The 22,595-nt window shown below is 40.0% G+C and overlaps 1 protein-coding gene across 1 annotated transcript in view; it reads left to right on the top strand.

The window, feature by feature from the left end:
- The first annotated feature begins 1,618 nt into the window (after positions 1-1,618).
- The window catches only part of ETNK2 (ethanolamine kinase 2), a 28,273-nt gene continuing 7,296 nt past the window's right edge, over positions 1,619-22,595 (top strand). The window contains exons 1-6 of the mRNA XM_025164749.2: positions 1,619-1,833; positions 15,215-15,474; positions 16,988-17,125; positions 18,940-19,088; positions 19,254-19,337; positions 21,619-21,812. Of these exons, the coding sequence (XP_025020517.1) occupies positions 1,669-1,833; positions 15,215-15,474; positions 16,988-17,125; positions 18,940-19,088; positions 19,254-19,337; positions 21,619-21,812 (990 nt within the window). The 5' untranslated portion in view covers positions 1,619-1,668. The remainder of the gene's footprint in view (positions 1,834-15,214; positions 15,475-16,987; positions 17,126-18,939; positions 19,089-19,253; positions 19,338-21,618; positions 21,813-22,595) is intronic.

The raw sequence follows: 22,595 nt of genomic DNA, 5'->3' as shown, positions 1-22,595 counted from the left end.
TTTCCAGCTTTAGGTCTCTTCTTCATGGGTGACTCAAAGTGCTGTCTACCAGTCCTTGAGTGGCAGAAAACTTTACAGGCATAGCATTTGCTGCCCTTCTAGCAATCCCATGTTCACTAAAAGCAGTAAGGCCCAATCAAGAGCTGAAGGTACAGGGAGACTTATGCTGTGAAGCAGCACAGACAAAGCAGTGGGTCTTTTCTCTTGCTTTATCGTGCATCTTCCACAACTACTGTTCAAGCTGGTTCAGGTCTCCAAGTTGGGGATAAGGGAAAAGCCTGGTTTGAACAATCAGACTTCGTGCTGTCCTACGAATGGCCATGGAAGAGAGTGCCCAGGGAGAAGGGCATGCTTGCACCGGCTAAAAGTGAGCAACTGCTGCCAGGTTATTTCCACCCTGACTGTGTTACCAACAGAATAGTCACTGAAGCATGTCAGATTGTATCCATAGCAAAACCCATACCACGACTTTAACATGAACACAGCTAAGGAACAATGTAAACCTTATGAGGAAGATAAGGAGGAGGAGGAGGAGTTTGTTGGGGCATGCTTGTGTTGTAGTGAGGATCAGGTGGGGAAAGAATCTTGATCAGACACACTAACTATTACATAATATTTATTTGAATCAGGACTGGGAATTCCTCTCACCAAGCTTGGTAGAGACACTGCCTTTAACTGCACAACAGTTAAAAATTAGTCTGATAATCTCCACCTGCACCTGCATGCAGTTGAATCCCTGTTGAATTCTTACTGGTTGGTGTTACAAACCCACTTAGCTGCCTGAAACTAAGTATGCTTTTGTGGAAGCTGCTCCCATCGTCAGTCTTCATCCAGCGTGCGTATCCATGGTTAAATGAAACGTTTTATTCATTTAACTCAATTTTCTGAATTTGCAGGATACTCTGAACCCGAACCTAACCACGCTAGCTGGGTTCGCACGTCAAGCTAGGCTACAACGCACTTGGCTTGTTTGTGGCTCAGAGCAGCCTGCTGCGAACACAAGCCAACAAGTGCAACGGGGCTTACCTCCAAGCAAATAAGCTGAAAAGGTTGCAGCGTTAAAAGCATAGATCCGGGCGGACACTTTCTCCTTCGTCAGTAATTAACCGTCGCAGCTCTTTCCCCAACCCCCAGGCGTCTTAGATCCAGAAACTCCCGGGAGCCGAGCTGGCGCGCACCGCGTTGGCTTGGAATCGTCAACCTCGGCGTCTGCTATCAACAGCGCCTGAGCAGCACCTTCCTGGCCGGCGGGCTCAGGCGGCGGCGGCGGCGGCGGCGGCATCCTCTTCCGCCTCCTCCGCGCCTGGCTAGTGCCGCCGCTTGCCCTCCAAGAGGAGGGCTGCTTCTTGGGGGCTGCTGTGGCCTGGCGGCGAACGATTCCTCTCTCTGACATCACAATCCGGGCCGCCTGGATGTTCCAATAAGAAATGCTTGCTGGGGGTGCGGGGGGAGGCGGCGGCGGCAGAGTGACTCATGGATTCCTATCGGGGCTGGCTCCTCCCCTCCCAGCCCCTTCCCAGCTCCTCCACATGGGCTATCTCGCAAGCCTCCCGTTGCTGAGGGGGGTGGAGTTGCTGGTGGGAAAGGCTGCTCTCGCCTTCCTTCCGTTTCCCTAACTCTGTCTTGCACCTGAAGAGCGCGGCGTGGTGGCTGAGCTGCCGATGGGGCATGGAGGGAGAGGAGGAGGAGGAGGAGAGCGCGCGCGTCTTCTCGAGCTACCCAGCCGTCCGGCGTGTCAGCATTGCAGTGGATGAGACTAACGTCCTGCCGGGGGCTCTGCAGCTGATCCGAACGCTGAGACCACAATGGGAGACGGAGCGAGTCAAAACCAAGGTACAAACGCAGAGAGCAGAGTTCGCTCGCAGTCGGTGGCAAAAACGCACTGCCGCGGCGAGAATTTTGGGCATCTTCTTGGAGGATGTCAATGGTGTCGAAGAAGGAAGAACAGCGAGGGGCGTGGGGGCGGGAATGGTACGCAGGAAGTGCAATTCGCCTCCTAGGTGTTTTTTTTTTTTTAAAAAAAAAGAACATTCAACAGGTCGAGGTTGGGTTTGGTAGCGGGAGCCTTTCCCTACTAAGATGGACCAGCCAGCACCTTAGCTCTTCCCGTTAAGCTTTAGCTGCACATCTTGCACAGGAACGTTTAGTAGTGATTTAACTTACCCATAGGATTCTCTGATCACATTGTCTTATTAAAGTGATCAAAGAGTGGATCTTTTTCACCCTTTCTGTACATGGCTCTGGGTCATGTGGGGATTCGAATCTTAGACCAACAGTTTGGCGTGCAGAAGATGATGATGAAGGCACAAAGATTATGATCAGGATGCCTTTGTGAATGTTTAGTGGATGGCACACCCACTTTGTTCTTTATGATCTTTAAACACAAGCTGAATGTTCCCCTATTTCCCCTATAAAGTCATCTGATGGTTAGAAGGAATTGATTCTTAAGTAGATAGATTTCATGTCCTAGTTCATTGTAGTCTTTCTCTTATTTAAGCATGAGGCATGCTATCCGTGGTTTGGAGAGAGGCATTTGATAGTCACTGACTCCTGTAATCTCTATTTCTGTGACTCAGTGTTCATGTCTGTAAAATAGAAGTAGAATGAACATTAACCTTCATCACCTTAGCTCTTTCAAGGGTTGGGCACACTCAGTTTTCCATTCTGTGATGATATATCCCTATAAATCACATATAATCTGTGCATAATCTGTTTTATTTATTGATTAAACCAATTTATATAGCCATGCATCTCACCACAGGTGACTCTGGGCAGCATACAACAAAGCTAAAAACAGTTAATAAATACATTAAAAATATAAAAAGCAAAATAAAACAGAATATTTATTTACTAAACCAATTTATATGTTGGTTTACTAGCCTATCTGTATGGCAGTCTCAGAATAACAAGCCACTCATGGCTCAAGCAATCCATGGAATAAGGGGTGCATTTCTGTGCTACACACTATTATTTTTTTTCTCACAGCATCTTGTACTTCAGTGCAGGTAACGCACTCAACAAGGATTACAGGAAATTGCCCTGCAGCCATGCCCACTGACCATTTTTGAGACCCTTAAAAGAGAAAATCTATAAGACACACAGTTCTTGGAAGAATCCCATTTTAATTTGGATTCACAATCAATTCAGGGTCACAATCATATGGAAGGAGCTGTAGTAAACATTGCATATGGATCCATGTGCTGGGTCTGTATAGCTGCCTTTTCCACAATACAGGCAATACACATCTAGAAAAAAATGTTTATTTTATCATCTCTGTTTATACAGTAGTTGTGCTCTTTGGAATGAACGGGGCCTTTTGTTATATACAACACACACAGTCCCTGACTCAAAGCATTTAATGACACAGTCTCACAAGATTGCAACTTTGTGCATGTGCATGTAGATTTAAGTAGTTTTACATGTTGGACATGTGAATAATTATGCTGAATAATCTGCGGTAATTAGGAAGAGAGAAGCACATTTGACTTACTTGAAGCATCTTCTAAAGAGGTACAGTAGTGTCTACTCTGATCTTGCTCTGGATGAACTAGTCAGTTTCTATTTTGCGTACTTGAATGTGTAGTTACACTTGCTTACCAAATGACAGTTACTGATCCCCATATTACCAAAGCAGGTACTTTGATGTTGGTTGATAACTGAACCTCCACTTTAATAAAGCAAGAAGAATTTCTGTTCCTCTTTTCTTGAATCCATGTCAACAACAACAACAACAAAAGAAAGCCCTTGTTAGTATTCCCTTGCAAAGAGTAACGATGCCTTGGAAAAACCTTTCTACTAAGCTGTTTCTAAATCTCGATTCTAGAACTGTCCTCTCTTTTGAGTAGCTATGGGCGAACTCCACTTGGAAATGGATTGAGATATTTTTCTCCAGAATGAAGACACATTTTTCCCATTTCCAAGAATGTGACAGAGTTCAAACAATGGCTCCTTCTCCAGCTCCTTCTATGAGCCCCCAATACCTTCTCTACCACCATGAGCTTTTGACAAGGCCAAACCAGCCATGGCCCTACATGGGGGTCTTGTCAGGCAGCAGATATGAATGTGCAGCAGATAATGAGTGATTTACTACTATAGTATTTTATACTGTCATCAAAGGCGAGGGATGCTTTGAGACATACATGCTAAAACAACAGCTTCTGGCTTAGGTAATATGCACCTTGATTGGGGGTTGGAGAAGACTGTGGGCTTCCACCACAGGGAGCAATATACCTGGGTCTCCTGTCGTCCTCCCCTCCTTTTACTACAACAAGTGGCATTGGTAATAAACAAGTGTAGCTGAAGGTCTCTGGGAAGCTTCCATTTCACAAAGTCCCTGGAGTCTGAGCAGCTATGTTGCTGCATTCAAAATGCCATTGAGGAAGGCAGATGCGTGCTCAGACCTTTGGGGAAAGCTCACTTCATAATGATAAAGTGAAAAGAAATCATATCCTATATCATGCAGAGAAATCCTCCTGCATTTTTTTGCTACCGGTTCTAATTCAGTATGAAGAAGGGGCATTTGCTTTCAACATTTCTTTTATAACAGATTTTTGATGATGATCTTATGAGTGAAATAAAATGTGCTCTTGCATTTACTTAGTTAGGAGGTGGGCTGTGTGACTTGTCCGATCTTTCATTTTATGGTTATCTCTTCAGTCTTCAGCCCTCTGGCTTTCCATGTGCAAATCCCCAAAGAAGACATCATCAACCCATGGGGAACATTTTCTTATTGGGAAGTTTGGCAGTCAGGTATGCTTTGAGTGACTGAATGATGTGTAACACAAGTCGTCATCCTGTACCACCTACAACAATAAAATAAACTTGGAAACAACACCAGCAAGAGGAATTTGAAAGACTTTCTCAAGTACCTGAGAGTAAGGTAGAAAAGAAAAATGCCTTTCTCTGGGAAAGACAACTGAGAAGTTGCAAGCCAGATCACAGCAGCAGCAAGCAGCAAGCTTATTGCCACAGCGTCACTACTGGAATCATCTGGTAGAAAATGTATTCTCAACTCTAATACTTTGTAATACTAAGCTAACAGGGTTCACCTATTCATTTATGAAGCACGTTTTTGAAGGAATATTTTGCTAGGTGGCTAACAGGAAAAACACTCATCACCACACAAGCTACAGCAGATTAAAAAAGAAGGGAACCATGGCCACTGTTACTGGCTGGGGATAAATCCTATCCTTACCCCCTGTTCAGTGTGATTCTGAAGGAATGCAGGCTTGTTGGGTATGATTGTCTGCCCAATTTGGCTGGGTGCCCTCAGCAAGAAGGCTCTCAGCAAGCCTGGGGAGTCTGTGGCAGAAGGATCATTACAAATTTATAAATTGTCAAGTATAATCAAATGGAAAAAGCAGTGGGAAAACAAATGGGAAAGGTCATTTATAAAGAGCTGGGGGGGGGGGAATACTAAGGCTATGAGTACCCTCTACTGAGGGTAGAGTTTGTTCGTATGCATGCACAGCTTTGGATTCTGCACCAGTTGCACATTTTCCTGGATTAGGGGCTCTTCTTACAGTCACTCATGTCTTGGTTACCACATGGGGCTGTCCTTGAAGAGCACCCAAAAGCTGCAGCTGGTACAAAATGCAGTGCCATGGGGAGTTATGGGCGCTCCTCAAACTGCATAGGTTATACCTGTGCTCCACAAGCTGCACCGGTTGTGCTTCCAGGTTTAATTCAAGGTGCTGGTGGTCACCTACAAAGTCCTTCATGGCATTAGGTGGGGTTATTTGTAGGACCACCTCGCCCCAGTTGTGTCCACCCATCCCATCAGACCCAGCATGAGAAGCGTGCTACAGGTCCTGTCCATTAACGAGTGGACAGGACCCAGAAAGAGGGCCTTTTCTGTCATGGCACCTGCCCTGCGGAACATCATCCCTTCAGAGATCAGATTGGCCCTGATCATGTTGACCTTTTGCAAGTCCCTGAAGACATAGCTGTGTTCTCAGGCATGAGGGTCAGAGTGTCAGAGCCTGTGAAGTGGTTGTATTGATGGTTGTCTATTGCTTTTATCTTAGCTGCCAATTTGTGTTCTGTGTTGGTGTTAGCAGTTGTTAGCCACCCAGAGTCACTTTGCTGAGGTGGGAAGCCATATACATTGAATAAAATAAATAAATAAGCAGTGCTTATTCCTGTGGGAAGGTCAGATACAATTATTTGCCTTAATTGAGGAGTGTAACCAAGCTACATCTAGGAAGCCAAAGTGGTTGCTTGTTAACAACCCCACCTCCAGTGTTTTCTTCTGTAGATGAAGTCTTGTATCTAAGATTTGTTCTTCTACTCCTTGATTTGCCCTGTATTTGCAGGATTGGGATACTGTAAACGGTTTGGTATTGGGGAGTGTGGAATGAGGTGCTTAAAACAAAGGAGATGAGAAAAATATGGAAGTAGGAAAAAGCCCACCCACAATAAATCCCTCATTCTGTCTCTGTGGCATTCTGTGAGTTGGTATACATATGGTTATTGCTACTCATTGACAGCATTCACAAACTTTGCCAGCATTGGGCAGAGTAATATGGTCAAGACATTGAAGCCTTATATACATTGAAGACTGTAAGATTATAAGGTGACTTTTGGCCTCGTTTAGCATCTCATCTCAATAGATCATCTGCCCCATTTTGCAGCTGAGCTAATTGGAAACATTTCTCTCTAATGTTCAGACAAAATAGAATTCCTGAGCATCCAGATTTCAGAACCTCCCCCCCCCCCATAGCATTCAGGACTCTTATTTCATGCTCACCTAAGCAAAAAGCCCGCTAGGAATTAGCATCTCTAGTTGATGGGTTCCAAAATTTAATTAGTTGTTTTATATTTTACTTTGGTTCTGCCATGTTTAATGGTATACAAATTCAATAAATAAGAAATAATAAAAATAATATAACTGAGGCCAATAACCCTGTACAGTGGGGTTGGCAACCAGCAATCCCATAACTACATGCAGGCATTGTATACCTTTCTTGTGCCCCATGGAGGCCCCTATCTTTATTGCTTAGAATTGAAGTTTTAGTTTGCTGCCATTTTAAGGCAAGAAACAGTCGAAGCACCAGAGAATCTTGTCAAGAGGAAGCAAAACATAGAAATGCCTATCACACGTGTATAACAATAGCACCCTCCATCTTGCATCATTGGCCCTCCCCCTGCAGCCCTTACCTACCAAAGGTTTCCCCATCACTGATGTCTACACTTGGTAGGTTGCCCTGCTGAATTCAGTGGAGCTACCTTCTGGGTAAGCTTAATTAGGGTTGCATGAAGTCTCTTTAGCAGAGGAGTAAGGAACTAGCAGCTTTCTTGAAGTTGCTCTACTACAGCTCCCATCATCCCTCATCATTGCTGAGGCTGCTGGAAACAAGTTATTCAACATCTGGAAAACCACTGGCCCCCCGTTCATGTTTTAGCAGATGGGATTGTGAAGCTTGCTCCAGGTGTGTTTGATAGCTGGAGGCGAAGAAGATGTTGCTATTCTTTATGAAACCTTGTCTTTGTTCATGATGCTTTAAAGAGTACTAACATACAGGTCCCTTCCCAAAAGAACTTTCAGTTGAAAAACACAGTAGAACAGGAACACGAGGGAGAGAGAGGCAGAGATAAATAAGACTGTAACACAACTTGCTTTAATTGCATGTATTTATGCATAATTACAGACTGAGTTATAGTAGGACATGGGAAACAATGTTAAAGCAAGCAAAGGGAGTATACAGAACTAGTAAGAGAGGAACAAGAGTTTTTACATTGGTGTTCATGAAATGCACCTGCTAGGTAAAATGCTTTGTTGGCTGGTTTTTGTTATAGCTGGAGACAAAATGTGTATTTCTTTCATAATCTTAAGTGCTAATTCCTCCTTCCTTCCTTGAATGGAAAAATGAGATTTTGGACTTCTGGTGAGGATTTATGGCGAACTAGATGTCCCTGAAAGAGAGGGGGGCAGCATTGTGGTGGAGATTGGCGGCCAGACAGTGAATTCTGGCCAGCAAAGTCTTTCCAGAAAAAGGAGAGATTGTGAGATCACCCACTTGTACTCTGGGCAGCTGCTCCTCATGAGTAGACTGCAGGAACTAAGGTTTTTGTGGTTGAATTATGAGTTGAGCGGCTGGGAGTCAAAGGATTTCAATAAAGCTCACAACCATAATGCAGCCTATAGGGATATAACGTTCACCAAGTCTCATTTCTTAATTGCTTTCAGAAATTGCTTCTTAACTACTTTTAAGCTATTAGGAACCTTTGGAGTGACAAATTTTATAGCATCGGGTGAGTTTCCTTCAATCCTTAGTGAAAGAAGTTTTAAATACAAGTTTAAGAACTTAAAAAAACATTATTTTGGGGAAATAAATAGCAAAAGGGTGATTAGAATGTTGATTTTGGAAAGTTATAAATGAATTAAGGGTCCAGATGGATTTGAAATAAGATTTTGAAATAAATTGTAAGAATCTTTCCCATGGGAAAATGCTGTTGTTTTGAATTTTTTTTTTTTTTTTTTTTTAAACATGATAGGATGGGACTTTGAAGGTTGGGCACTAGAGAAAACCAGAAGGAAGTAAAGGTTACAACTAAAGGAGAAAATACTTAAATTTGACTTACTAATACAGAATGGAGCAAAATACTTTAACAATGGAAGTATTGAAGGATATTTGTGAACAATGGACCCAGAAATTAATTTTTAGAGTGTATGCCATTATAGATAGACTGTGTTTAAAATATGCTATAGAACAAGTTTTACTGGACAAGACAGAAACTGATTTGAAAGTGGATTTAAAAATGACAGGACTACAAGAATGATATGGAAAAAGATGCTATGCTGGATATACAAATGAAACCAGCTGATGTCTTAATAATTAAAAGGGATATACAAATAACAAACCAAAAGAGTGACCTGGATAACTTTCCTATATTGGATTTACATAGAGACTTGTTAAAGTTTTTGAAGGATCTTGTGAGAGACGACAAAGAAAAAATGAAAAAAATCAAGTTCTAGGACATTATTTGAAAGGACTAAAGATCAAGATTGTTAAAAGTAAAAGGAAGGAATATAAAGTTGGTTTATTTGTTATTCCTGGTAATGCTTAATGGATTTTTGCTGACCAGGATTGAACGATGAAGTTTTAAGGATTTGTTTATAGATAAGAGATGAGATATCATTGTTGTATTTTAAGAGAAGGTGATAAGTTACTAAAATTGCTTATACTTGTGATAAAGGGGGAAGTCATTTCTTTCCTTATATATTTCTTTTCTTTTTCTTTACTATATTTTTATTTTTTCTTTTCTATTTGTCTTCTTTTCCGTACTTTCTATTTTTATTTTTTCTTTTCTATTTTTCTTCTTTTCCGTACTATTTTTATTTTTTATTTTATTTTTTTAGTTTTTTTTAATCTTTTTAATTGTAATGTTTAATAAAATTATTATAAAAAAAGAATGAGATTTTGTAGCCTCAGCAGAAGCTACTAGATAATATGAATGCAATTTGTGATCATACAGCTATCTAGATAATGCAGAACTATTTTCTGTATGTATTATATGCCACCCAGAGTAACTGAGAATCAGGCAGCATATAAATTTAATTTATTATTATTATTATTACTACTACTACTATATAAGATGCTGAGTATTTAGCATCTTATATAGTAGTAGTAGTAATAATGTACAAGAACATAAAACATAAGCATTGTTGAATTAGACTAACAGTCCATTTAGCTCAGCATTCCTTATTATGCAGTGGCCAAACTCACAGACGCAGATAGAAGGGCAAGAACCTTCTTCCCTTGTTGTTTTCTAGCAGCTGTTTCTTAAGGTGTGCTGCTGGTGATCAAGGAGATGAGAAACAGCCATCAAGATTACTAGCTGTAGATAGTTCAATCCTCCACGAATTTGTCTAATCTCTTTTAAAAATCTCAGGGGGTGGGGGTGAGGATGAACTACATCAGATGACAGCACGTTTCAGTTTAAATATGTGTTGTGTAAAAAAGTATTTCTTTTATTGGTCCTGAATCTCCCCACCATTTACTGAGTTTCAATCACCATTTCTGAGTTTCAATATTATGAGAGAGGAAGAAAAGCTTCTCTATATTCACATTTTTCATGCTGTGCAAAAATGTATACACCTCCAACAGGTCAGATAGGGTGGTCCTGCTCCAGGTCCCTCCCCTCAAATGCTGCCATCTCCTGGCACCTAGGAAGTGTTCCATTTTTGTACTAACCCCTGCCCTGTGGAACACCCTTCCCCATGACACCTGGCAGGCCCCCACCCTCTTAGCCTTCTGGAAGGCTCTAAAGAGCTTCTAGAGCTCTTTGGGTGGGAGCATGCATCAGAGAGGATGGTTGAGGTGCCAAGTTTTGGTTTTATTTTATTGGATTTGGGGTTTATCTTTGGCTTTTATTATTGTTGTGAGCTACCCAGGGTTCTATATCTTAAGATAGGCAGCCATATAAGTCTTTTAAATCAATCAATCAATTTATTTTATCTACTTTTATTCCTAGTTAAAAGCTCCAGACACTGCTGTTGTCTTTGCAGGGCTGGTGCTCTAGCCCAGCAGTTCTCAGCCAGGGGCCATATGGCCCCCGGGGGCCCAAGGATAGTTTAAGGGAGCCACAGGTGAAAAACCTGTAACAGGGACATGGCATGTGCTGAGGGGGCCATAGAAAAGCAAACTGTATTGCATTGCAAATAGTGTCTTGATGTCAGAAAACATACCAGTTACTGACCCATGTCTGTATCCAATAATGGGATCTGCACAGGGGAGCCACAGGAGAAAAACCAGGTCAGAAAGGGGTCATGGGCAGAAAAAGGTTGAAAAACACTACTTTAGCTCCTTAACCATTTTGGTTGCCCCTTTTTGCCCTTTCTCCTTACCGGGAACCATTGCTCAGGAGTATGTTGAAGTATAGTCTTACCATAGATTTTTGTAAGATTCATTAAATGGCTGTTTTATTTCCAATTCCTAATGACTCCAAGGGTGAAATTTTCTGTTTTTATAGCAACCACATGCTGAGCTGACATTTCCACTGAGCTATCCCCCATGATTCTAAAATCTTTTCGATCTCAGCTGCTATCAATAAACACAAGAACTTTGCATTTTGTGTGCCAACATGTATCACTTTGCTCTTGCTGATATTGAGTTATATTTGCCATTGTAGTGCCTGTGCACCCAGTTCAGACAGATCCTTTTGGAGATCTTCAGAATTTCTTTTTGATTTTACTATTCTGAGCGGTTTGGTATCAATGACAAACTGGGCCAGCTCACTGCTTATCCCTCGCGTTAACTTCCTTTAGAAGCAAACTATGTAAAAGTTACTGGACCTAGCCCCAGTCCATTTTGATCATTCCTCCAGTCCAAGAACTTGCCATTTATTCTTATTCTCTGGGCATATCCTGTGGGCTCAGAAACACATGGAAGTCTAGCAGCTTGTTTTATAAGCAAGAGAAAAAGGAGAATTCCATCTGTTCAGGCAACCAGCCAAGTTAGGGACAGTTGTTTTTTTAAGCCCTCTTTTCTCTTGTGAGAAGCAGTCCAAGCAGCAAGGCAAGGATCCTCAATGGAGACATCTCCATTGATCTGGGATCCAGGGCCACTCAGCTCCCTTTATGTTTATATTCAAAGTTTGAACATAAAATGCATTGAATCTGCATTTTTGTATTGCTGCACGATACAAAAGAATTCTAAACTGCTTATTCTAATTCAGAGATGCTTTTGTGAATTAGAGAACACATATAAACCCCTGTCAAGAGTGCCTACAGGTCTGAAAGTTATTGGGTTGGTTTTTTTGAATCCTATTTTTCAATGCAGAATGATGGCCAAGATACTTTATGTTGAAAATGAACCAAGTGCTTATACCCCTTTCAACTTTGCTCTTGAATATATATTCTGCTACCTACATAAATTAAGAACTGGATGAGAAATTGGAGAATTAGAATCCAAATCAAACACATTTAGGGAACATTGGTTAGGGAAGGCAGTTCTAAATGAAAGATAAGGTAATCCACACACTTTTGTTTGTCACTGTTAACAGATTTATTTATATTATTGGTACTATTACAAAGAAGATGTGTACATATTTCTTCCTTTGCAATCTTCCCCTAAAATAATGATTTCTCCCTATTAAGCAGCTTTATGCATTTTATACATTATATCTGGTGTGGCCAGAAAGAACATAGATTTTGAGATCCAGATAGATAGCTGGGTGATTTGCAGTGATTTAGCAAGGATTTCTCATTCCCAGTTGGGTTTAATAGCAAAGTAATTCCTGGCATCCAAATTACATTGCTGAATTTTTTTAAAAAATGGAGCATAGGGAAATGGATTTTGGAAGGACTGCACATTTTTGAGCTTAGAATTCTTTAATTCTAATAATATGTAATGATAGGTTCTAATGCAAAATAATAAAATTAAAATGTGGATGCTGCAATTCTAAAATAGAGTATTCTGTTTTATGCCCCAATTTCATGGTGCAAGTATTCAAAAGAGTGCTTAAAAGGATTCTTCATGAGCAGAAGTAATGCTTTTCCCAATAATAACACAGTTTGAATAGAATTCAAGTTTTGCTCATGGAGAGCTGCTGGGATGATCCATTCAGCACCGTGGTGCAGGTGAGCAGGGGGGAAAATGACTTGTCTCATGGCTGTTTTGAAAATCCACTTTTCCCTTGCCAGCCCACAAAGTTAACTCTACTGAAATGCATCCAGCCTTGGTGTATTCTAAAGCCTGCTGGATTACAAGTCATTCTGAATTTGGTTTTTCATTTTAGAGAGCCATGCAGTTCAAATATTGTAATTAGACTTGCGTCATCTGTGACATTATGAAAGGACAAGAGCTAATGACAGTAATATTATACAACCCATCCTTTCATTCAGTCTGTACCACAGCACTGCTAAACTGGCTGGCTTCTGTGTACCATGTTTTCCTTTTTTTTACCCCTTTCTTACCTGCTGCTTTGATGATTTTCATGCAAATATAAAATATAGATGCTTATTTTCAAGAGAACCTGGTGCACATCTCTCTTTTTCATCTGAGTCTCAGCTTACAAGAGCTAAGTCCCCAGCTAAATCCCCAGGCCTGATTTATTTATTGCACATGTAACACATATTTTCTCCAATGAACTGTGGGTTGCATTCATATTCTCCTCCCTCCTTTCATTTACCCTTGAAACAATCTTGTGAAGTTGATTAAGCTGAGGCAGTGAGTGACAGCTGGTTCAGGGATGCCCAGTGAATTGCCTATAATCGATTAGGAATAGTCATCTGAATCTTGGTTTAAATATATCATTCTAAACCAGGGATGGGGAATCTGTAGTTCTCTAGGTGCTGCTGAACTACAACTGCTTAGGAGCCCAACCTAGCCTAGTGGACTGCAGTCTCCCTACCCCATTATACCCCATATAATCTCAAAGGATATATACTAATGAACACCATAAATATATTATCCCAAAGTGTACATTGCCATGATCTCCACCTTTGATCACCTTCCTAAGACTGTTCCTATCTATTTCTAGTTTTAGTTTCACTGGCCTCTTCCACATTGCGGTTCTGTACAGTATATAAACCCTGAGATTTTTGGAGAGATGTAGGTACATATAATTCATTTAGTAAATGAAGCTGGAGTTCTTTAAATATGGCTGTCACAGGAAATGACAATATGCTTTTGGCATAACAAGGTGGTGACTTGTGCTTTGTTCTTGGGATTAAAATACACAATTGTATATTGCTAGATAACCAAGAAACATAGGAGCTTTTCAATCAGTGGAAACAATTCAAAATGAATCTATTATATTGTGTGGGTCGTATTTTTGTTTGTCTGCATTTTTAATAGAATCTGACACAGAAGCAAAAACCCATAGGTATTGGTGTCAATAAGAACTTGCTTGCTTCCCATATTACATGTTTTGACACATTAAGAAATCATCCATGCATTTATGACAAAACCAATCTTTGTCCCTTTTATAAATATCATGAGAGTGCATCGTTTTTTTTTCTTTGTCAACAAAATAACAAATATCTCCATTGTTGGGAGTTGGGTGGCATATAAATTTAATAATAATAATATAATAAAATAATACTTGACATTTAAATAGCACTATATAAAACTGAAAGCAGTTTACATATATGATCTCAGCAATCCTCACTGCAAGATTGTGAAGCAGGATATTTATTTATTATTAAACTTCTACCCTGCCACAATCAAATGACTCTTCCACCACCCACAAGAACATACTTCAGAACTACAATGTGGAATGGGAGGTTCTGCAACTGCTTTTTCATAGCACTACAGCAGCATTCCCCAGTCACCCTCCCAATAGGTTGGACTGTGACTTCCATCATCCTCAGCTTGAGAAATGGGAGTCCAATACATTTGGAGGCTGTAGAAGCTAGGCCAGGGACATGCAACAGATGTTCTTCAGTTATTGTTCTCAATTCTTGTTAGCCTCAACTGGCATAGCCGTTGATGGGCTTGCTGGAAGACGCTGTGCCAGAGCATTGTCCGCAGCTGTGAGGAATGAAAATGAGAAGGTGGCAGCCTAGCTGGATCTAGGGGTGTTGCTGTCCAGGGCAAGGAGTGGGGAGAGAGACTTCTATTTTGAAAGGTGGAAGGGCAGCATCCAAACGTGGTAGCAACAACATTTTTTTCAGTTGTTACAACTGAGATCTCAGTGTTATTTTTGTGAAACCTTTCCTCCAAATGCATTCTTCACAGCAAAGCAAGTTGAAACTGGGACATTTGTTTTTTTGAAATTAAACAGTTTCTTACTCTTTGGCCTGATTCATTTATAACATAAAACCAAGGTTTTTTTTTATCCATGGTTTGTTGAATAACCACAATGAGTCATTCACATATATAGGTAATACCTAGTTTAAGAACGATTTCCATTCTCAAAGTCTGTCCTTAAGTCGAATTTGTATATAAGCTGGAACAATATTATTGTATACTACTGTATAAGTAGTATTGTGTAATGAACTTGAACCACTCTGTATTTAACTTGAATCATTGTGTATTTAACTCAAATTTTGCTACCATAGGCTCTGTTCTTAACTAGGGGTCATCCTTAAACCGGATGTTATTAACCTGGAGACTACCTGTAATGCTAAACCAAAATTTGTGGCTTCTCGCATCATACACATTTAAAAAACCATCAAACCTCAGATGGCTGAATGTTATGTGTGGACTGTCCTTTGAGAGCAACCATGGTTGTTCAGCATGCCTTTTTTTTTTTGTCCCTGTCTAAGCTCTTCACTGAAGGCATCACCAACAAGCTAATGGCTTGTTTCACAGATGAGAACATGAGAGATGCGGTCCTAGTGCGGGTCTATGGCAGGAAAACAGAACTCATTGTGGACCGAGCAAATGAGCTGAGAAATTTCCAAGTCCTTCAGGACAACGGCTGTGCCCCCAATCTCTTCTGCACTTTTGAGAATGGATATTGCTATGAGTTCATGTCAGGGAAGGCTCTGGGACCAGAACATATCCGGCAGCCAAATATGTTCAGGTATGTGCAATCAAAACAGGTTGTGTACTTCCTTGCCCAAACAGATAAATAAAGGTGATGGTTATTATTAACCAAAAAAGGTTTTTGCCTCCTGCTTTTAGTTTGGCCCCATAGCGTTATGGTGGTGATACAGCAAAAGTATTACCTCCCCAACCCCAACTAAAAAAGCCTGGAGATAATACAGAAATGAATAGTTGTTCAGCAACGTCACAACTTGTGTGTAACAGACAGTGTTTCATCCTTTTTTGCCTTAATGGCAGGATACAAGCCCATCAGGTCCCTTTTCTCCCCTCCATCCCCACCCCAGATGGATGGTACCAAAAATCCTGGTGCTTTCTGCCCAAACAGATTTTGAATAATTAAAAAGGACTGTAGTCGATGCATGTTTTGGAATCCAGTGATGATGCTTGAAACTTCATTTCCATTTAATGGGAAGCACAACTCCTGTGGCAGGTGAACAAACTTAAAGACCCTTGGGAAATTTTTTAGGCCATTTACTGACAACTTCATATTAGTTGTACAGGAGATCACAAGGAGTATTTCCTTTGCAGATTTTGTCCTATAGCAATCTTTCCTAATAGGATTCCCTTAAGATAGGTTGAACTATGATCCCCACCTTCCCCAGCCAAGAGAGACTAATACAGGCTGAAGATTATGGATGTCATTATCAAGCCTTTCTGGAGAGCACTAGATTAAGGAAATTGTCTTAGAAGTAAGTAAAACATAGAAAGCTAGTTTCCCAAAGTAGCAATATGTGAGAATCCTAGTACTTCATAATTTCTATCAATTACCTTGATACTTTAATTAGAAAATAATTATCATATTTGAAGCAATCTTTTGTCTAATGTTCTCTTGGATCAGAGATCCCATATGCTAAACTTGGGAAATGCTGTTCTGCGGTTGGATGGATGGACATAAAAAATGAAATTCCTATTTTGCTATGGCCCTATTATTATTCCTTGGTACTATTTTCTAGTGTATTAAGTAAGATGTTATGTTAGATGTATTGGGACACAGAAAATAGAGTATAATGTCTTTGCTGATTTTTGTGGGCCCATTTCAATTTTCAGAAAATTAGCTGGGGATGTTTTACTTGCAAAATTATGGAACATTTTAAAGACAAATCACTTAAATAAACATGACTGAATTCACTCATATCTGGCTGGATTTTCCAAATTAGCTTTTGCATGTAGTTCTAATCGATCCATTGTTGTTTTATTTCTTTATTAGATTTATATCCTGTCTTTAATTTGTACAACTCAAAGCAGCATGCATAATGCCACCTCCTCCTGTTTTCCCTACAACAGCAACCTAATGTCTTGGGCTAAGAGGAACTGGCCCAAAGTCACCCAGCCAGTTTCCAGGGATAAGGGAGGATTAGAACTCACCGTCTTACAGTTTCTTGTCCAGCACCTTAGCCACTACAGCAAACTGGCTCTCTCTTTTCTAGAAGTTGCTACATTAAAAGTAGTGTATAGCTCCTGAACTGTTCTGTCTTTGTGATTTATTTTAGGCTAGTAGCCCAGGAGATGGCAAAAATGCACAAGATTCACACCAATGGGAGTCTCCCCAAGCCCTGTCTTTGGCACAGACTGTACAAGTACTTTAATATTGTGAAAACTGAGTTTGCCAGAAAGGCATCAAATTCCAGGTAAAAAATAAAAAGTGAATAACTGGTAAATACCACAGTTACTCAACAGCTTTGGTTTATGGCATTTTAATTATTTTAAGCATAGGGTGCAAAATGCTGGGACAAGCAGTTAGTCAAGGAAAGATAATTAATTTGTTTTTACTTAAAACAAAACCCACAGAATGATAAAAGTTATGGCTGGATCCTAGACAGAGCTTCTGCACATTCAAAATTGAAAGGACACACATGTCAGAGTGAATTTGTCTAGCCATAAGCTAAGAAGAATAATTCATTCTGCCTGTTGTTGAAAGCTGAGGATACCTGTACATGGTTTATCAGGTTTGATTGTCTTCCATAATCTGATACTCTCCAGATATGTTATAGTCCAATGCTCATAGAAAGTACCAGGAGATGAAAGGCTGGGTTGTAATACTGAGTAATGTAGAAATATCAGAACCCCGAAGAGTACAGGTCAGTGTCTTTTATGATATAGGAGCATTAAATATTACAAGCTTTACATGATTTAAAGTGAAAAGTTATATAGTTTAGAATTGCATCCAGAATCATATTGTGGAATGAATAACAACAGCACACATTCTGAAATAGATGATTTTTTCCTCTCTGAACAAAATGCCCATTTGCCTTCTGTGCGTTTTAAGCACAATTAGTACATTAGGTTACTACAGGGGACAGCCAGGGACATGATCCATCTTTTTGCAAAGTTCTTACAGCAAGCTCTGTTAACAGTAGATTCTGGCACATTTACAAACCATGCTCAAATATTCCAAGATTTTCACATCTGTGTATAACTGATGTTGCTTTCTAGAAGCGTGCTTCTAGTCGTCCAGTCCAGTTTCACTTCTACTCGGTCTACTTGCACAGATGATTGAAAGGGCAAGACGTCTGAGCACTGTATAGTTAGGATTGCATTTGCCATTCACTAAATACCTTCAAAAGAATGTAGGCCTAAATCATCCATGAAAATCTGTTGTAAAACAATAGCTGTGTTGGTACGAGTGGTCTTTAACTATGGGTGAATAATAGGATCAGAGGTGGCTTAAGAGATGCTAGCTGCAGAAGCAGAGTCAGCTTTGGGAGGGAGGAGATGACAAGTAGGAAGTTCTAACCAGATACAGCAAAAGTAAAATAATGCAGAAGAACTTGGGCAGGGGTGGGGGGGACTGAGATTGCTTGTACAAATTAGGATTAAATGAGACTCTTGTGACTGTGTAAAAAACATTTAAGTGTTTTCAATACCATTTCTGACATCAAAGGAGTTGTAGCATATGCAGCAGAGCTTCCTCCAATGATTTCAGTGATCTTTCAGCTCTATAAAGTGAAAGGAATTTTCCAGGAAACTTGGAGCTAAATGTTGATGTCCTAGCTGGTCCTTCAGATAGTTGTTCAGATAGTAATTGCAATTTAGGGCTTACAAATTACAACTTTTAATACTTCAGTGATGAGAGTCCAAAAGAGAGTGTGCCTCATTGATAATTTCATGTGGATCTGAACATACATCAGCAATGGGCACTGGATGTGATACAGATTTCAAAGTGTAGCAGATCTGGACTTTGCTGGAGAATTACTATTAATGGAAAATTTTTACTGATGGAAAATTACTATTTTAAATGTTTATTTATTTGGCAAATTTATATAAATTTGATGGAGAATTATTATTTCCTAATTGGGACCAGCATGTCCTAGGAGGTGTCTTTCTTTAGAAAAAGTGAACCTTGTCTCACAAACCTTACTAATTTTAGAAAATATGATCCTTGCATTAAGAAGGGTTTACTGTCTACCAGTGGGCATGGCATCACTTTATCTTCCTTCTCAAGCTTCCTTCAAGAAATGCACATTCCTAGCCTAGAGGTGTTAGAAGAAGAGATTCACTGGATGAAAGAACATCTCTCCCAGCTTCGATCTCCAATAGTCTTCTGCCACAATGACCTTTTGAGCAAGAACATCATCTACAACAAAGCAGAAGGTTTGTTACCTTGCTGTCATACATGCACAATGCTTGCAAACCAAGCATTGGTAATTTTAGAAAGCCATTCAAGATAAATGTGGCAGATGCACATACATTTTTCTTTCAGAAGAAGCCTCTCTGCTAGGAACCCACCTCCAACAATTCCTGGTTTTACTTTTTCAGGTCATGTCCGGTTCATAGATTATGAATACACTGGCTACAATTATCAAGCATATGACATTGGGAATCATTTTAATGAATTTGCAGGTGAGTGAAGATCCTTCCCCTCCCCCCATTTTCTTGTTCTGCTCTTTGTAAAAGCAGGATATGTCTTTTGATATCTAAAATGTAAAATACATTTTATATTTAAATAACTTTAGTTTCACTTTTCTCTGACAGTAACATCAGCAACTCATTACTAGCAAAAGGCTTTGCTCTTTAACTGCTGCCAAGTGTCTGCAGATCACTCGCTTTGCTGACTTATTGTGCTCCAAGTTGAGAGAGCCTTTTCTGGGTTACCAGCTGTCGTATTGCTTGCCAACAGATTCGAAGAATGGAGGGCAAAGCTTGAATAATGCTAATGCTTATACTTTATACTTTAGAAAGTTTGTAGTGATATATGGCCAAAAGAGTCCACTAGAGTGGGGCAGCCAATAAATCTAAACAAATAAATAAATAAATGTATCTTTATAGTAAACAGCCATTTTAGGTTACTGTAAGATGATTTCCCTACCCTGACCCTCCCTCTCTCTCTCCTGCAATTCTGATTCTAAGGGTGGATTTTAGAAACCAACTCCTTTTCAAGGACCTGCATGTAATTATCCAGACTTCTCTATTAATTCTCTGATGAGCTTTTTTAATACAGGAAATCACTGTATAGCTAATTAGGTCTGCTACCAGCTCAGCATGTGTCTATTCTGTAAGGATCATAAAATCTAAGCAGGGTCAAACTGGAAGATTTTCAGAAGGAAAAGGCAAGATTTGATACAAAAAAATTAGTAGCACTTTTCCAGAACAAGATCTTAGTTGCAGATGGTTATTTGCTTCTGTTGCGTTCTGCACTAGAACAGAATTGGCATGATTGCAGAAGAGAAGCAGGCTTGCTCAGCGTGATAGATGGTCTACACTGAGAACAAAATAGGGCTTCCCTTTGGTTTTGCTGGATTTCTCAATGGCTTTTGACAAATCTTCTAAGGTGTTTGGCTGATACAGAACCTGGGGTCCCTATTTTGCATTGATTTCAGTGGTATTTGATTAAATGTTTCCAGAAGGTGATGTTGGATATTGCTCAGCTTCTGAGCCACCTTCAGGACTTTATATCGTCCTCTAAAAAATAGAAATTTCTGCATAATGCCAGTGGGGAAGATCATCCAGAGCTTTTTATTATTAAGCTTTGGATAGACAACTCAGACTTGTCCTTTCAAGGAAATTGTCTTGAACCTGTATCTGGATTCAGTGAGAGATTGGATATGGGCCCAAAAAAAAAGGGGGGGGGGTTTCAGTCTAGCCAAACCTCATTCAGGTGCTGCTTTTGACAACAACAAATATTGAGGTACCTGGCACTTTGTTGCCAATCCCTGTTCCCTGTGGAGATGATTTTGAAAAGTATTTGGGAAATTCTGGTAGTGTAACATGCAACAGATGAATTATTGTTTTGTAGATACTTCAGCAGCTATTTATTGCTAGGCTCAGAACAACTATGCTGCTTCCCTATGTGTTACTAAGCTCCGTTCAAGGTTGCTTTTTTAGATCTATAAATGGTTTGGGCCAGAATATCTCAAAGACGGCTTCCTCCCTTGTGAGACTAGTTATAATCTATAACTTTAATCAGTAGCCCTGAAAGAGAGGCTAGACTGGCAGATATAGAATACAGGACGTTTTCCACAGCACTGTAATTTTTGAAGCTTTATTCCAAGAGCAGTTAGGATAGGTCCATCCTTATTTACTTTTATATGTGCAATAAAAAAAGTATTGTTTAGTTGGACCTTTGATATCCTCTGCTTGATGTGAAACCCAATGAAAGGGAGAAAAGCACTGGGAAGAAAGGATCAAGCTGTTAATTGCGTTGATACAAAGTTTTTCTTAGTTTGGGTCTTTTGTTCATTCCTGAGTACACACATATTTGTTCTTTGTAGCAAACTACAATATGAGGCAACAGCTTATCCCTTAGACTTCTTCTCCCAGCATGTACTTATTTCCATTCTCAGCTTCTTCTCATCTAGCTGTTAAATCTCTCTCCTTGGTTCCACTAGTCACATTCCTTCAGTCTGTCAAATAACAGACAGAACACATAGCAATCATAAGAGATATACTTCCTTCTACAAACATATTTTTTCTTCTTCTGTTGTAACCTTAGCACTCACACTTTCTTAGCAATACACAACAATAATATAGTAACTTATTAGGGTACACAAATCTTAAAATCAATCCAAACTTTCCAACAGTTGGCTGAATTTAAGCCCATGTACTTACTGGGCTCAGTTTCACCCATTTCCATCCAGCCAGACACCGGCTGCACCCAGTGTCCTATTGCCTTGTCTGCTCCCAGGGCTCAATGAAGTCGATTACAGCTTATATCCCTGCAAGGAAGTCCAATTGCAATGGCTGAGGTACTACTTGCACTCTTACAAGAAATTAAGCCAAGAGGACCAGGGAGAAGGAAACAAAAGCAGAGGAGGGAGTGGAGCAGTGTCTGAAGAAGAACTGGAGAGTCTCTATGTGCAAGTGAACCAGTTTGCTTTGGTGAGTATTTGCATAATGACCAGGAGAGACTATTACATGCTCTGAAAACTGAGGCTGTCCAAGTCGCATTAATCCAATGGCCATTTTTATATTTTTATAAATTAAAAAGAAAGCCACAGCAGCATACTAATTGTGGACATGCATTGTTTGCTTTCTAATCTCTGTTCATCCCTTTATGTTAGCTATTCCTCTAGCTATTCCTATTTACATATCAACCTGATGTGTTGGACAACAGCTGCCATAATCCACAGCCAATAAGTTTATTAGCAATTGAAGTTCCAACTTATTTGGAAGGCACCATGTTGGAAGAGGATGTTCTGTAACCGTTTATTCTACTCTGTAGCCTGAACAACCAACAAACTTGTTTGTTTGCTTAAGAGTGGAGTCTAGTACTGTAAAAACCAGCTTCTACTTGCGTCAATCTGGGTATGGTTCTCATTCCTGCAATCCTAGGCACAATCTAATTTGAATGTTTGCAGCCTCCTTTGCAGTGGTATTTTAAGACTTAATGATGACCTTATAGCTTCAACAATAGTTCTCCTTCCCTGTTTAATTTAGATCAGTGAAACATTTTAGAGAACTTCAAAGCCATCTGGCTGTGAGATTTAGGTGGACCCAGTTCAAATATTTTGTCCTATAATGGCTCTCCCTTTTCATGACTTTTTCTCTGTTCATTCTGCAGTGTTTTTTTTTCTAGCTTCCTCCATTATCACAGTTCTATGTACTTTTCCCAAATACTAAGTTGCGTTTTCTCTCTCTACACTGGTTTCTTTGCATCCCTTG

Source organism: Python bivittatus, unplaced genomic scaffold (genome assembly GCF_059951505.1).
Source record: "Python bivittatus isolate LINGU-HERP-01145 unplaced genomic scaffold, Pbiv_v1 ctg000700_np1212, whole genome shotgun sequence".
Taxonomy (NCBI): Eukaryota; Metazoa; Chordata; class Lepidosauria; order Squamata; family Pythonidae; genus Python; species Python bivittatus.
Note: the sequence above shows the minus strand (reverse complement) of the source record. Positions and strands in the feature narration are given on the sequence as shown.